The following is a 17,586-nucleotide window of genomic DNA, read 5'->3' as shown; positions in this document are numbered from 1 at the left end:
GTTTTGGCCCCTCCAACGTCTCACCAGATCCACTCCTGCATGCTCTCACCAGGTGCAATAGATTATTAGCCAGAAATGTAAAAACAGCAACAGAGTGCAGTCAAATACTTTGTCCAAAAGGCGGGTTTCAGGTCTCATTTATGATTTTACAGTGCATCAGTATTTGCATGCAATGGAGCTGTGTACTGGTTAATAAGTGCTACAGTGTTTGCATGCTGTAGAGCTGTACTGGTTAATAAGTGCTACAGTGTTGCATGCGGTGGAGCTGTACTGGTTAATAAGTGCTACAGTGTTTGCATTCGGTGGAGCTGTACTGGTTAATAAGTGCTACAGTGTTTGCATGCGGTGGAGCTGTACTGGTTAATAAGTGCTACAGTGTTTGCATGCTGTAGAGCTGTACTGGTTAATAAGTGCTACAGTGTTGCATGCTGTGGAGCTGTACTGGTTAATAAGTGCTACAGTGTTGCATGCGGTGGAGCTGTGTACTGGTTAATAAGTGCTACAGTGTTTGCATGCGGTGGAGCTGTACTGGTTAATAAGTGCTACAGTGTTTGCATGCGGTGGAGCTGTACTGGTTAATAAGTGCTACAGTGTTTGCATGCGGTGGAGCTGTGTACTGGTTAATAAGTGCTACATTGTTTGCATGCAGTGGAGCTGTGTACTGGTTAATAAGTGCTACATTGTTTGCATGCGGTGGAGCTGTGTACTGGTTAATAAGTGCTACAGTGTTTGCATGCTGTAGAGCTGTACTGGTTAATAAGTGCTACAGTGTTGCATGCGGTGGAGCTGTACTGGTTAATAAGTGCTACAGTGTTGCATGCGGTGGAGCTGTGTACTGGTTAATAAGTGCTACAGTGTTGCATTGTTATTCAACCAGTAGCAGGGTTGTGTGTTTCCCCTGTGCTGTCTGAAGGTCTACTATACAGCTTAGATCAATAGCTATCACAGAGCTTCCCCTGACCGCTGCACCATTAATAACCCACCCTGAGCAGGTATAGCAGCTGGTCCTCCTATAGATATTATAGACCACTGATTCTCAACCTCCTTTCATTTCAAGGACCCTCCGTTTTGATAGGCATTATTAGGGCCACGGACCCTGGATTGTATTGGATTTGATACAATTGTTACCTCGGGGACCCCTTAAATCCCCCCCCAGGACCCATGTGGTCCACATGATGGATGGATGGATGGATGGATGGACGGATGGATGGATGGGCAGAGACAGACAGACGATAGGCTCTATTGCACGGCGGCCATATTGGCAAGAAATTTGGCCACGTGACGTCTTATTACTTCCTTCACAGGTGGTTCCCAGTAACACTAATTAAGGTTGCGTTCCATTCTGGCCAAACGTGCTGATATTGTGCATGTTGTCTCTTGGCTACACTAAATGGAAGAGAGCCCTAATTAGCATCATTGGTAACACCTGTGAAGGAAGTAAAATGCCTTGCCAATATGGCCGCCGTGCATATAGAACCCAGGTTTTTGTTCTGCATAATGCTGTGCTTCATCCTGTTAGTTAGGGGCTTAGCATTCTAGAATTAGAACGGTCCCAGCAGCTGCTATAGTATAGTGGACGCACCCTGTGAACTGCAGTCCTTGCTGTTGTTTATATTCTGTACCAGAGTGCAGGCCCAGAGCTCCATGGTACAAAGAGGTTACGTTCATTTTATGGATTTTAGTTTTGGTCTCGCTGTACTGCATTCTGTAGCAGGAAGCCTACTGGTGCCGTGAGGCTGTTTAAGAAGTCCACACACATCAGCCTCGTTAAGAGAGACCGCACGCACGCACGCACGCACGCACGCACGCACGCACGCACGCACGCACGCACGCACGCGCGGGGGGGGTGGTGTGTGTGTGTGTGTGTGTGTGTGTGTGTGTGTGTGTGTGTGTGTGTGTGTGTGTGTGTGTGTGTGTGTGTGTGTGTGTGTGTGTGTGTGTGTGTGTGTGTGTGTGTGTGTCATGATTGTGTATACATATTATGTACGTGTGTGCATGTAAATTGCATCTGTATGGATGTGATGTGTTTCTGATTGCTGCTGTGAAACTGCATTTATGGCCGGTTAGAAAAGCCTCCTATGTGTAGTACCTTAAACACTTAACAATTCAAAATGTGTCAATCTTTTTTGTTCTTTTTTCTAAAACAGCTAAAATATCAGCAGCAGTAGTCCTGACACCTCCTCCACGACCCCCCTCTGCACCTGACAAGTTCAATAGCTTACCACTTAACACTTACAGCAGGCAGCAGATCAAATCATATTATCGTATCAAATTTTCTCATTATGCCGTTCGGGACAGGAACTCCTTTTGGTGTTTTAAGCAATATGTTTATATACTTTAGCTAATGAAAAATAGCAGATCTACAAGCTCATATCGTGGCACCGAGTGCCGCTCTATGAGCTTGTAGATCTTCTATTTTTTTGAAAAATCGTGAAAATGTGGCACAAACAGCGAACGCTTTTAACTCAAATATTCCCTGGAGAAACTGGGTCCCTGGAACAACATATCTTCAGATGGGGGTCCGCGGCCAAATACAGAACATTATGGGGGTCTTTGACATGAAAACGTTTAAGAACCACTGATATAGAAACCTATGTTTTTCAGAATACTGTTGGAAGACTTTTTTTTTTTTAAAGAAACGGCCTCAGGTCTAAATGGGTTAAGTCTTCCAATCTTTCTATTTCTTCTTTTTGCCGGCTCTGAGAGAGAGACAGAGACAGAGAGAGAGAGAGAGAGAGAGACACACATCATGTTAGATGAACTGTGACTCACCCTCTGACACGACGGGTCCTGATGCTGCTAATTACAGCTTTGCTCGTCTTGGTTTGTGATCCTCCGGTGAGATGAGTGAATAAGTTACCGAGCAATGGGGGGTGGGGGGGGAGGCAGGGAGAGAGGGAGGCAGAGAGAGAGAGAGAGAGAGAGAGAGGGAGGGAGGCAGGCAGAGAGAGAGAGAGAGAGAGAGAGAGAGAGAGAGAGAGAGAGAGAGAGAGAGAGAGAGAGAGAGAGAGAGAGAGAGAGAGAGAGAGAGAGAGAGAGAGAGAGAGAGAGAGAGAGAGAGAGAGAGAGAGAGAGAGAGAGAGAGAGAGAGAGAGAGAGAGAGAGAGAGAGAGAGAGAGAGAGAGAGAGAGAGAGAGAGAGAGAGAGAGAGAGAGAGAGAGAGAAGCCATATTAAAGGTCTTGGGGAAATTGGTATGCAAAGGGTTCAGTCCTCCTGACAGGGATAAGGTCATTCGCACCAATCTGAGAAGCTAACCAACGCCTTTTACTGGGGAGAGGATCAGGGGAGGAGAGAGAGCGCGCGTGTGCCATATCTCACTTCATGTTAAGTGTGGCAGACTTCATCGTGCGATACTATACCCTCACATATGGACGAGCATGGTGCGTGTGCAGTCAGTCACATGCACACACACACACAAGCGCGTGTGCTTACAGTAGGCCTACATCAATGTGTGTTCGCAGTAGTTGTGTGTGTGTGTGTGTGTGTGTGTGTGCATTTTGTTGTGTTAGCGCTGTGCGTTCAGTGTCACTGCATATAGCATTAGTCGTGTATGTTGTTTCGTTGTTTGTTACTGTAGCAGTACAGTATTGTCAAAATATAGTTTATTTCAGTAGATTTGGGATTATCACTTCTTTTTATTCTCCTTCCCAGCACTATTGAGACCTTCTGTTGTGGAAAAATAGCAACCTCAATAATCTAGTTCACGGTGTTGGCTTGCAAAAGATGGCAAGTGCAGAGCCTCAGGAACGGTTCTAGACACCAGTCAATTCAAATGGAATACAAGCACCTTAAGGAATACAAATCATTGTGTGTACGCTGTTTATACCCTACACTACTTACAGCAAATGACCTCGGCATAGAAGTTTTGTTATATAAACACAGCAACTAACTTTAATTCAATTACATTTGAATAAATTGCTGCTACTTGTCGCAAATGTTTTTATACTAAGTGAATGCAAGAACATTGAATCATCTTTTTATAGTTTCACAAGATTAGTATTACCCAAAGTGTTAATGTAACACATCTCTGTGTACACCTTTATTTAATTCCTATTTATATCCAATATTTATTTGTAAATACATTGTTTTATTTTGATTTTGTTCCACTTCTGCTTTGGCAATGTAAACGTACGTTTTCTCATGCCAATAAAGCTCCTTTGAATTGAGAGAGATATAGATGGAAGGAGAAGATTGGCATCTCATCAAAGAAAACGGTGCTGTTGTGCTGAGGGCTGTTTGGAAATGTTTCACAATTGAAATGAAGGACCAACAAAAGGCAAAGGATATCCCAGTACACCCACGAAACCAATACAATCCTCGGTGTTAATTTAACTCTCTCTGAGAGTTTACAAACCCTGTATTAAAATTGGCCTAAGGGAGGACGGGCAAACCCCTTACGCACATATATAGACGGGCAAACCCCATACGCTCATATATAGACCGACAAACCCCTTACGCCCATATATAGACGGGCAAACCCCTTACGCCCATATATAGACCGACAAACCCCTTACGCCCATATATAGACCGACAAACCCCTTACGCCCATATATAGACGGACAAACCCTTTACGCCCATATATAGACGGGCAAACCTCTTACGCCCATATATAGACCGACAAAACCCCTTACGCCCATATATAGACCGACAAAACCCTTACACCCATATATAGACTGACAAAACCCTTATACGCCCATATATGCAGGACCACGGCCAGGTCACTCTGACATCACTAAACATAAACAAACCCCATATGCCCATATTGCATATGGACGCATATTGCGTGCGTGCGTGCGTGCGTGCGTCGTGTTTGTGTGTGTGTGTACAGTATGTTAGCTAGCAGCTAGCAGTGATGGTAGTAGCGGAGTTAATCACCCATGTCTGTGGCCTTTAGCTCCTCTCATTAGCAGCGCCCGGCAGAGCTGAGGCCGTCAGTAATGACACTCCACTAGCAGCACCACTGGGCCCATAGCCAAGGCTGTCTGCAAACCTGACACCTCACACACACGCATGCACACACACGCATGCACACACCGACACTCACACACAGACACGCACATGCGCGCACGCACATGCGATTGTATTAGTATAATTGTGAGGAAATTGGCATTTTAGGACGATGGATGAAAGCCTTTTTGTTTCTTACAATCTACAAGCTTGTAGATTGGCTATGTCCAGTGCACAACACCGGAGTCAGGGTGCAACTATACGTAGAAATCAACTATGGCTCAAATTGCAACCTCATAAAACCTATAACCTCGCGGGATGCCTAATCCCAATCCCAACCAGTGACGGCAAAATTTAGATTTTAGTTTTAGTCACAGTCTCTTTAATAGTTTCGTTTTAGTTACATTTTAGTCACATGGAATGTCTTAATGTTAGTCTAGTTTTAGTCGACTAAATATCATAAGATTTTAGTCGACTAAATCTACAGTTGATTTAGTCGACTGAAATGTATTTTGGCGGGCCTTGATGCCGTCGTAATGGCTGATTCTATACTTGCTGAAAATAGCCGATCTATGCGTTGTGAGCTTGTAGATCTGCTATTTTCAACATGCAAACCAAGTGTAAAATGACTTATACTGGATCTCTTGTCCACTAGTCCCTTCCTAACCTAAACATTTTGGTCCAGTTTTTATTTGTTGACGAAATTGTCAACATATTTAGTCTTAGTTTTAGTCATCGTATTTAGTTTCCATTTAGTTTGTCAGTGAATAAAGGTAGTCGAAGAACATTTTTTCAGTCATAGCATTAGTCGACGAAAACACTGCCCAGGTTGGTGTTGATCTTTTCCTACTTCCCACATTTTTTTATTTTAACCATAAAACAACCATGTTCTTGGGACTAGGACAATTATCCCCACCATGTCTGCATGCTTGTGGGGACAGTTGGCACTCACAACTACACACACACACACACACACACACACACACACACACACACACACACACACACACACACACACACACACACACACACACACACACACACACACACACACACACACACACACACAGGGTACTCGCTGTCTGGCATTACAGTCCATGTGGTATGTGGTAACCATTCAAGAGAGTGCGATCGCTTATACAATTCTGTAGATGTGACTCCTGAGAAGAAGATCTAAAGATGAAGATTACTTTGTTTATACGGAAAGAAAGTGAAGGATAAAAAGGGTTTGTGCTTCCTATTTCCGTTGGGCCGACAAAGTGTCAGGAAGGGGCAGAGCCACGGGGCGAGGCTTCCTGCTGATTTATCTGACATTTGTGTCCGGGTATGACTACAAGGTCATGGGTCATGGGTTCGATTGAGTAGCAACCGCTTGGGTGCGACAAGTGGGAGCTGATGGTAGGTGACTAGGTGTTGCACTGCGCCTCAGCAATCCATTTCCCAGTGGTCTACCTCATACATGGGCAACTGCCGGCCCTCAGATTAATATCGTAATACTGATATATTTATTTCAGCTGTTGCAATTCCAAACATGCAAACATGACCCACGTCTATATTAGTAGCTTAGTATTAAAATGTTATTATATTTTTGTATGTCCAATGTATTTGTATTTAAGTTTAAAGTAACGTTTAAAGTATAACTAAATTCATTTGAAATTAAATTAAAAAAATGCCTTTCAGGATTCCAATTCAAAAATAGCCAAAAAAATAATTCAGAATTTCAATTCAAATATAGAAAAAATAGCAGATCTACAAGGTCAAAACGTGTCGCAATGTGAAGCGTTTTCAGCTTGTATATCAGCTATTATTGCTGTGACAGTAATATGCAATGTGGCCCTCTGGAGTGAGTGTGGAACTAGTGGCCCTCTCCATCTTCAAAGTTGCCCATCCCTGGACTAGCTAGCAGATCTTGGCTAACGGCCAACGTTTGGTGTGAAATAATATATTCAAAGATTTGCACACATTTTCACGACGTTTCAATAAATAGCAGATCTACAAGCTTGTAGTGTGGCAGCTTGTAGATCTGCTATTTTTCAACTGCTAAAGTTTAAAATAATGGTTAAAGTGGTTAAAAGCTATAAGGTGACACAGATGCACATCCTCAGGTCCTCTATAGTTGCTTAATGTGTATCTCTTTCCTTATACTCTTCCTCTATAGTTGTTGAATGTTCTCAGTTAGCATTCTGCTACCATGTGAAGTCTGAACAAAAGAGCAGGGTTCCTCTTCTTCTCCTGTTTCATGTCAGCCTTCAGTGCTCTCTGCTCTGATTACCACACAATCCTATTCTTTCATCGCCCCCTTAAGGATGTTGGGGGGCATAACGTGCACTCGGTCTTGTCCCTTTCATAGGATAATAATGGCGCAAAATGAGACTTTCTGCTGGACAGGGCGACATTGATTGTTGTCGGTTTTGACATCCTTGTTGTCAGTGTGTGTGTCTTTTGTGGATCAGTGGACCCTCTGTGGGAACACAGAGGAATGAAGGGCATGTTTTGCATCTGCAAATGTCTGAGGAATCTGTAATAGCATTGTCTTGACATACTATGGCATATATTATAATTGATTTATTTAAGACAAATGCTGTCGGCACTGATAAGATGTATGGCAAGAACTGTTGTAAGAGTCTATTTTTAAATCAATCAATCAATCAATCAATCAATCAATCAATCAATCAATCAATCAATCATTTGTCACTTAATCAATCAATTAAATAACACCTTTATTCATGTACCTTTATTCCCAGAGACCAGAGCCTCATTTGCAGTGATACACCTGCTAACACTTTTCAATTACTAGTATTAATGAGACATAAATAACAGAATAAACAAAGTTATTTTAATTGATCACCTAGAATGTCATGATCAGAATAGGGACACTATGTTGATTTGGTTCAAACTGATTTAAATCTATACAGGAGAAGGTTATTATTTGTCATGAACTCTAGTCAACAAACAAAGAAAATATTCATAAGTAGAGTGCGCTGTATGAGCTTGTAGGCCTACTGTAGATTGGCTATTTTTATTTTGACAACAATAATAAAGCATACTTCAGATATGAAGCCAACTGTAAGAATGTGTTTCAAATTAGATTAGATGCATTTTATTGTTTTATTTTCTAACTTGATAAAAGCCAATCCAATAAATCAGAGTTGCGGGTGCTAGTGTCAACATCATAGTCTAAGGCTGAGTATGAGTCGGTTGGGTTTTTCTTCTTTTTAAAAAAATAATTTGTATCCCATTTTTTTGTCAATTATCTAATGCAATCCTGGACTCTACACTCACTCTACAACCTGGGGAGAGCAACGGGCTGACCTCATGCTTCCTTCAGTGCATGCGCGTCATTCTTCTATAATGTTTGTTTTCTTGTGTGTTTGTTTCCAGTACATGACTGCTGCAGCGGCCGCAGCACCTATGCAAGGGACCTACATCCCCCAGTACGCTGCGGTGCCTCCTTCACTCCCTGTGGAAGTAAGTAAGACACAGCTGCACCTAGTACACTGTACATATGTACAGTATAGCACACTGAACACACAGCATCGGTGGTGGGGGGAAAAAGTACTCGCTTGTTTTATTTAAGTAAAAAGGTATCACTATACTGCAATGTAGAAATACTCCGTCACAAGTACATGGCCTGAATTCAACATTGACTTGAGTCAATGTACTTAAAGTAGCCTACCAAAAGTACTCATTATGCAGAATGTCCCATTTCACACTTTTTCAAATGTATAAAAACTTCTGGATATAGCAGATCTGCAAGCTCACAATGTGTCGCATTGTGAGCTTGTAGATCGGCTATTTTCAAATGACTGAAATGTATATAGTCCCTCTGTGGTTAGCAATGCATACATAAATGACCCAGGTTTTTGGTCATGAACATGGCGCCATGACTAAAATATACATCTAAAAAACTATATTACACACATAAAAACACAAGGAAAGTGTCCTAAACATCATTAAAATAAGCTCTGGTTGCAAAAGGGGTGAAGTGGCCCTTTAAAGTCAACATTGGAGCTCACTTTGAGAACCACTGCAGTAGTACGCACTACGCAGGGTGCATAAAGTGAGTGGTGATGTGAGTTTAAAAGTAAGTTTAACGTCGTTTAACGTTGTTTAATGCAATCAGTGAGGACTTTTCTGTTTGGGCTGTCAAGTCCAGAAAGTATTTTATTTTGCAACTCAGTATAGGCGTTCCCGCATAAGTTCAGGTATGATGATGATGTCACACGCATACCCTCTATCATACACGGGGAACATGATGAAAGTACACAGGGTAAAGTACGCATACAGTGTACTGTATATATACAGGGTACAGAATACACAGTAATACAGTACACAATAAAGGAACACATCAGCAGCAGCACACCATGCAGTGTGGGTGTGTGGCCATTAAACCGACAGATCACATAGTTGGATGTAAGCTAGAAAATTGCTCTCATTCTCCAAACAAATGCCCTGGTCGTTCTGTGGGAATAATGAGGCTGGAAAGTGCAAGCCAAGCGCATGACTCACAACTTTTACAGTATCTCAGAAAGACACACGACAAAGACTTTGTCACTCGTTCTGTTGGCATCGCCGCGTCGTGAGCTCCATGGCAGGTTGTCCTGACAAATGACGAGCATGGACTCCAGCCAGATAATCACTCAGTCAGTCAGCCAGTCAGCCAGTCTGCTAGTCAGTCAACTAGCCAACCAGCCAGCCAGTCAGTCAGTCAGTCAGTCAGGCATTCAGCTAGTCAGTCAGTTAGCCAGTCAGTCAGTCAGTCAGTCAGTCAGTCAGTCAGCTAGCCAGCCAGCCAGTCAGTCAGTCATTCAGCTAGTCAGTCAGCTAGCCAGCCAGCCAGTCAGTCAGTCATTCAGCTAGTCAGTCAGCTAGCCAGCCAGCCAACCAGTCAGTCATTCATTCAGCTAGTCAGTTAGCTAGCCAGCCAGCCAGTCAGTCAGTCATTCAGCTAGTCAGTCAGCTAGCCAGCCAGTCAGTCATTCAGCTAGTCAGTCAGCCAGCCAGTCAGCCAGCCAGCCAGCCAGCCAGCCAGTCAGCCAGCCAGCCAGATAGTCAGTCATCCAGCCACTCATCCAGTGAGACAGACAGCCAGATAGTCAGTCATCCAGCCACTCATCCAGTGAGACAGACAGCCAGATAGTCAGCCATGCAGCCAGACAGTAACCCAGCCAGCTACTCCGCTATAGCTAGTCAGTCAGGTAAGTCATGCGGCCGGGCAAGAATTAAAAGTGAGCACAGGCTGCTGTCTGGTGGCTGACAGTGCTGCTATCAGCCGTGTATCAGATGACAGGAGCTAAAGTGAGACACTGGCGGTGGAGCCATCCTCTCTCTCTCTCCCTCTCCCTCTCCCTCTCCCTCTCCCTCTCCCTCTCCCTCTCTCTCTCCCTCTCTCTCTCTCTCTTCCTCTCTCTGTCTCTTTCTCTCTGGCTGGCCGGCTGGCTGGTCCAGCAGAGCATGTGAAGACACGGCCGCACGTGTACCGCAGGAAACACGCACATCCTTCAGCCTGCTATAGGACTCTGCTTAGCCCGCCTGCCTCCAGCCATGACAGCATCTTGACAGAATCATCCATCTCTCTCTCTCTCTCTGTCCGTCTCTCTTTCACGCCGTGGGAGGGAGCTAGTTCGCTTCCTGTCCACGAAGCAGGATGGAGCGGAGAGACAGAGAGAGAGATAGAGAGAGAGAGAGAGAGAGAGAGGGGGGGAGAGGGAGAGAGAAGAGCCGACGTAGTTTTATTTTGGCCCAGGGCTATTCCTACCTATTTCATGGCGTCTTGCCTCCTCCTCGGCAGCACCAGGGTGTATATCAGTGCAGAGACGCAGCACGGTGGACAGTTTGTGTCTGGGGGGCTGATGTATGGACAGACGCTCAGTGTCCTTGAGAGCTTGTTAAAAAGGTGATTGAAATGAGTCCACGATATGGGGGGGGAGGGGCGGGGGGGCTTCAGAGGAGCAGCCTGCCCGCGTTTGATGTGAAGAATAGCTTTGTCCAGTCCAGAGTCACTCAACTTTTTCTGTGTAAAAGTTTTGTGCAGGCTGCAGTGTCGAGACTCTCCTACAGGCTGCAGTGTCGAGACTCTCCTAGTGAGCAACCGTCGCCTATTAGACGTCAGCCTAAACCGGGTTATAAGTGGTCTAAAAGTGAACGTTTTTAGCGGTCTAGGTTTAGCTTATAGACATTGACTCCATTTTTTTAAGCGTCTAAAGCGACTGTCTATATTTTCCCTGTTTTTAAGCGTCTATTTATATAGGCCGTCTATATACAGTATAGCTGTTGAAATGATGTTTCAACATCTAATCTAAGCCTATAGACCGCCAATAAACGTTCCCTTTTACACCAGTTATAATAACCCGGTTTTAGACGGCCATTTAGACATGTTAGGCGTCTAATGGCCGAACAATGAACAATGCTCGGTGGGCTCTTTACAGGAAGACTGAATTTCCCTCACAGGATCAATATAGGTCTTATCTTGTCTTAGCTTGATTGAAAAATTCTGTACTGAAACATTTTGTGTATATTTATTTACTTTGGATAATAAATTGTACTTAGCCATGCAGTAACAAGACAAGTAGCCTTGGGAACGAGGCCCATAGGTCAGGAGCCTGTCTCTGTTTCCGTATAGCGTGAGGCAGCTTGATTACACATGCACGATTCTGAAATTATGACCGATATCCGATCTCCGATTATTTGCAGGGTCATATCTGCCGATACAGATTCTGACCGATTCCGATATTATACAGAGGACCACAATGGAAACAAGCCTAGGCCCAAAGCCTGTTAATAAAGTATGAAATCAATCAATAAATAGCCTATACTCTTTTCCAAGTGTTTGTTTTCACAACTGAATGACTACTGAATGAGATGAGTATACACAAATTAAATGTAGAAAAATGTAAAGTTTATTTTTACTTAACTCTTAGCCTGCCGCCATTAATTAATCCCTCGATTGCGTATTGCCATGGTTTAATCACGCGTGACACTTACTTTGAAGAGCCAAATATCCGTATCGCATTTTACTATAGAAACCATTCCGTGTGTGTTGACGAAGCTGGTGCTCGTTCTCTCGGTCGGTGGTGGAAAAAGTGGACCGCGAGTATCACAGCGCCTGCTACAGGCCGTTGAAAACGCTTGTCTGGGACAAAGCGTCCTCTGCAATGTCGCTTCTGTGAGATAAAGCCGTCTGAAAACAGAGCCTGCAATGTTAGTGGATGCGCGCGCATTTTCAAAATGGCCGCGCCCATTGTGTCAGAAGCATAACAAAGCTAACTGACGGTAGATTTCGATACGATCGTATTAAAACATGCATTAATGAATACATCGCTGTTAAAACGGCTTTTCCGTTTGTGGCAGGCTACAAGATTCTACGTTTTAAAATTCCTATGTTCCTGGCGGGTAAACGATTAAGATTTTACATCATATTTGATTTGGCTTTTGCTCTAGACTAGAGGTACTAGACACTTTTGATTTACATTGAAGTCATTGATGATTTTTTTTTAAATTATTAAATAATCTGTATTATTTTGAGACCGTTCCGATATTTTTATGGCCATTATGGCCTATTCCAATTATGCTACCGATTAATTGTGCATCACTAAATCCAATCCTTGATGCCGAGTGCCAAGCAGGGAGACATTTAGCTATACATATTTAGTACGGCGGGGATTTTGAACCCTCAACCTCCCAGTCTCAGGGCAGACATTCCAACCACAAGGCCACCGAGCTGCAAAAATCACACCACACAGTCAACTATACTCATCAGTCCATTTGTAACTAAAACGATAATAATCCATAACTAACTTTAATGAATACAATTCTATTTATGTTAATACAATATGACTAGCATATCTGCAGTGGTTGGAGGTGGTTCCTACTCTTCCATTTAGACCTTGCAGGTGTCTGCTAGTAGGACCCCTACTGGTTGGGAAGTAGTACTGAATGAAGCTCATTAGAGGTAAATGTCTCCACCGACCAAGCGGGTTACTCCATCAGGATGTTTGGAGTCTCCCGCACGAGACTCCCTTTTTTGCTGAGCCTGCATGGGAGTCGATGGGCGCTGATTGGGCGCTTGTTAGTATATAACTCTATGGACTAGACCGCGACGGACGCCCGCCGCCTCAAGCGAACTTGAGCCACGCGAGAGAGACACCACCGAGCGAGCTAAAGCGAGCGAGTTGCCGTGTCGAACGTTGCGAAGTTCGCTTAGCCGACTCGGGGCCGTTCGAGTTGCGACCAGTAAAACATGCGAGTACTTTTTCCCCACCACTGATTTTACTATAGAGCGGCCTACTTGGAACGATGCAAGTTGGAAATGGATGCCCCACCCCAGTTATTATATCCGTGTCCCCTTTATGCCCATATATGGAGTTCTTTGTCAGGCATGCCCAAATATGCAGATGTCAGAACAGGCCAGCTCCATATATGGAGATATAGGGGTGATCAGGTCCAGAGCCCGGGCTTAGACTTTTGTGCTGGTTCTGGAGTAACCGGCTGTCCGACGGACTCGACACCGGGCACTGCACTCCCTGTGGGGTTGTGGAATGCGTGTGTCGACTTTGAAGTCGGTTGGGGGGAACGGTTCTCGGAGTTACGCGGATTACGGACGTACACGTACAGTTAGTAGTGTAACAATGTGGTTGTGTTTCCAGGGCGTGGTGTCTGACTCCTCCCCCCAGACGGCGCCCTCGTCTCAGGAGGTGAGCGGCGGTCAGCAGGTGGAGAGCCAAGTGGAGCACGTCCCAGCGTACTCCTACCAGTCCAAGTGAGCCGCCCGCCCGCCCGCCACTGGCCTAAGTGGTTCCCAAACTTTTTCAGGTCAAGGACCCCAAATTGACACTAATTGGCCTGCGGACCCGCATTTGAAAATATATGCCAAGGACCCCCATAAGAGAAGATTTTTACGGCTCGAACAGAACCTTTTTAATTTCAAGGACCCCCAGTTTGACATGCATTAGTCTACGGACCCCCATTTAATGGCATTTCTATCTCTGGGAAACCCAATTTATACCGGTATTGTAAAATCAATGTTAATTTAACTCTGAGAGTGTACAAATGGAACCAAATCCCGTTAGGGTCCATTTGGTTCCATTTGTACAGTAACAGAACCATAAGGGTCCATTTGGTTCCTAATTAATTTAGCTGGGGACCCCCTGGAACTCCATTAATGACCCCTGACCCTACTTTGGGAACCACTGATATAGGGGGGGGGGGGGGGGGGGCAAAGGAAGTTCTCATACATTGTTGAAATATTTTAGATAATACAGACCGCAGAAAATATGTATTTTATCCCATTTATTTGTTTTATATGTAGCTTGTATTATAGTAAGGCAGGTTTTACTTACTATATCTTACTATGAAAACATTGCTTCATAATGGATTGGATGAATTACAATACAATACTCTCTAAGCAAGGCAAAAAACATCACATACCGGTAATCTTAAAAGTAATCATAAATCATGCCTAAATCATGCCTGGTCATTTACATAAGCAATTACATTCGTAAGAAATTGAATGTAATTACTATTGTTGTGGAAGGAGCTTGTGTCATTATTTCAAGGCTGCCTTACTGCCTGTCTGCCTGCCTGCCTGCCTGCCTGCCTGCCTGCCTGCCTTACTGCCTGCTAAAATGCCTGCCTGCCTGCCTACCCGCCTGCCCGCCTGCCCAGCCGCCCGTCCGCCCGCCTGCCTGCTTGTCTATCTGTGTCATTTCTGCTGGTTTAATGTTTATTTGTGATTATGTATATGTGTTCTGTCTAACTCCCACCCTGTCTCCTTCTCACTTAATTCATCTTTCATGCATCGGTCTGCAGGGACGTCGCTTACCATTTGGTTGCCCTACTCGCATATATTTGTGCTGCCGCCCCTCCCTCATTCAGATCGGCTACTTTCGCCGTTTGCGAGGACGCACACACGGGCGCTCGTCATTACGCAGCGGAGCCGCGGAGAAAATTGTTACTATGAGGGTCGGCTTGGCAGCGACAGCGCTGTCGGTCTGTCCTATATACTGTATCTCTATAACTTTTCTCCCCCCCTTCTCTCTCTCTCTCTCTCTCTCTCTCTCTCCCTCTCTCTCTCTCTCTCTCTCTCTCTCTCTCCCTCCCTCTCCCTCTGTGTGTGTCTCTCTCCCTCCCTCCCCCCCCCTCTCTCATCAGATAGCGTCTGTTTGGCAGAGTGTCGCTGTGACAGCGTTGCCTTGAGACAGGAGAAGATGTGGCTGCACTGAGGACATGAGGAGAGAGGAAAGGATACAAGGAGACAGGAGACATAAGACCGTGGACGGACGGATTGCTTCCAGATTGCCCAGGCACAAAAAAGAAAAAGAAAAGAGAAAAAGGAAAAAAAAAAGAGACACTTTTGTTTTCATTTCCTACCTGGCCTGATAAAAGGAGAGAGAGAGGGAGAGAGTGCAGCCGGAGGAGAAGGAGGTGAAAGCGGAGAATGAGAGAACAAAAAAAAAAGCTGAAAAATAGGAGAAAAAAAAGAATAGAAAACGAACAAAAAATTAAACTAAAAAAACAGTGAAATAGTTGTTGTGTCGTCTGAGAAAGTGAGGGCTGGACTGAAGCCTAGACTGTTTTCTCAAAGAGAAATTCTCAACTGATTAAAAAGAAGAAACAAAATAGAGATTAAAAAATATCAACAAAAAAAGACAAAAAAAACGACATCTGTTGAACGCAGGAGAAGAGGTGGTTTATTTTGTAATTAGATAAAAACAAACAGAGGGAGGAGTCACGTATTTGCGATACACAGAGATTGTCTTCCTCGGATATTAAAGCTACTATTTCTTTTCACCTCTTTTTTATGTTCTAGTGTTAAATTTTAGTTTTCTAGATATATCTCTAAAAAAACAAAACAAAATGGGGTTGTTGTGTTTTTACTATTTTTTTTCTTGTTTTAGTTTCTCCAATCTTCATGGCCTTAATTTGAAGAAACTTTTTACAGAGTTCAGAGTCTTCACGCCTCGTTGAAAAAGAAATAATGACAAAAAAATGTATCAAAGCAAAAAAAAGTTACAAAAAAAAAATACAAAATACAAAAAAAAATACAAAAAAATAAAAAGTTCTAAACAAAATCCCTCGGACCGCTCAGCTGGAGCGAGGGAGCAGACATTGATCTATAGAGGAGAAAGAAGAAGAAAAAAAGAAAGAGTCTATCACATAAGCTGTACAGATTTAATAGAGAAGAGTGCTTTCTTTTTCCATTTCTTCATTAGAAGAAAACTTTGATAAATAATTATGTTGGAGATAAACGAGTGTCTGAAGGAAACTATAGATGTGTGTCGGGGGAGGGAGGGAAAGGGGCGGGGACTTGAGGGGGGGAGGGGGGGGGGGGGGCAAAGCTTTGAAGAGATTTTTCACACCAGGAAGAAATCAAGCGTTAATTAAAGAAAACACCCGACGGCGGGTACGGGCTCGGCGTCGCGCGTGGAACGACGACGAAGCCGACCCGTCCAGTCCAGGCGCAGATGATGCTGAACTTGTTTTCTATTATCATCATCGTACAATTTGAGTTGAGGTTTTTTTTCCCACGGCGAGAGCGATCGCGCCGTCGACGACGTTTAGTGCTTTTTATCTGCGACGTTTTATTTGTTTTTATATAAGCTTTGCGACCTTTTTAGCCCGCTTTGCTTGTCACACACCGCAAGAAGAAGAAGAAGAAGAAGAAGGAAAAAAAGAAAGGTGAAAAAAAGTTTTAAAATGAATAAAAAAATGTAATAGAAAAAAAAACATTTCTGGCAGTGTAAAAAAAACAGTAGATACAGTAGAAGCTTATACGGTTTAAACCAATCAGCGCAGAAGCAATAGAAGAAATTGTTGACAATTTCTGTAGTCTTTCCTAGTTGTGGATCAATGCAGCCCGAGGACGGCCATTTTTATACCAAAGATGAAGCCACTCTCAACCAGAGTTTTATTTCTGTTCTGATTTTGTTTTCTTCTCTCCGTTTAGTTTTTTGGTTTCTCCAGTTTGAGTCGTTATGATGTTGTCGTTGCTGTCGATGTTCGTTAATGTTGATACTGTTGTTGTTGACGTTGTTGCTAATTGTCATTGTTGTGTTCTTTTTTTTTTTTGACCTTGTTGGCCGGACCAGTCCTTAATCTGCTATTAGCTCTTAAACCTTCTTCATTTACACACAGTTTTTTAAGCTATAAACCTCCCGCGGTCGTTCAAATTGTCTCACACACGTGCCCACCACACACACACACACACACACACGCGAGCGCGCACACGAATGTACACTACACACACATACATTGAGACCCTCGATGCTTATGATCCTCAAACACACACACACACACACACACACACACACACACAAATCTCAAACTCCCTAGTGGCAGTCCTACTACAACTTCAACTTGTTCACCACTACGCTTTCCATTCTCTTGGGACACATACGGTATCCCATCCTCCATGGGTTAATTCCTCTCTCTCTCTCTCTCTCTCTGCTCTCTCTCTCTCTCTCTCCTGGACGGGAAACTTTATAGGGAACACGTTACACGGCAATGGGCGCTGCTTCCTGGACTGTGATGATGTAGCTGGTGTGTTGTTCTGTGGCTTAGATGGTCCCCGGGAGCCGCCTGTCTCTTCATGTCATTGGATCAATCACAGCACAGCTATACCTACCGTTTGATTGGTTCCT

The 17,586-nt window shown here is 43.9% G+C and overlaps 1 protein-coding gene across 4 annotated transcripts in view; it reads left to right on the top strand.

Annotated features, from left to right (window-relative positions):
- LOC306937797 (RNA-binding motif, single-stranded-interacting protein 3-like) overlaps positions 1-16,091 on the top strand; it is a 572,911-nt gene extending 556,820 nt beyond the window's left edge. For all 4 annotated transcript variants that reach the window (XM_079521750.1, XM_079521751.1, XM_079521749.1 and 1 more), the window contains 3 exons: positions 8,330-8,416; positions 13,594-13,706; positions 15,098-16,091. In XM_079521750.1, coding sequence (XP_079377876.1) covers positions 8,330-8,416; positions 13,594-13,706; positions 15,098-15,101 — 204 coding nt within the window. In that variant the 3' untranslated portion in view covers positions 15,102-16,091. The remainder of the gene's footprint in view (positions 1-8,329; positions 8,417-13,593; positions 13,707-15,097) is intronic.
- Positions 16,092-17,586: the final 1,495 nt, after the last annotated feature.

This window comes from Electrona antarctica, assembly GCF_951216825.1.
Source record: "Electrona antarctica genome assembly, chromosome: 15".
Taxonomy (NCBI): domain Eukaryota; kingdom Metazoa; phylum Chordata; class Actinopteri; order Myctophiformes; family Myctophidae; genus Electrona; species Electrona antarctica.
Note: the sequence above shows the minus strand (reverse complement) of the source record. Positions and strands in the feature narration are given on the sequence as shown.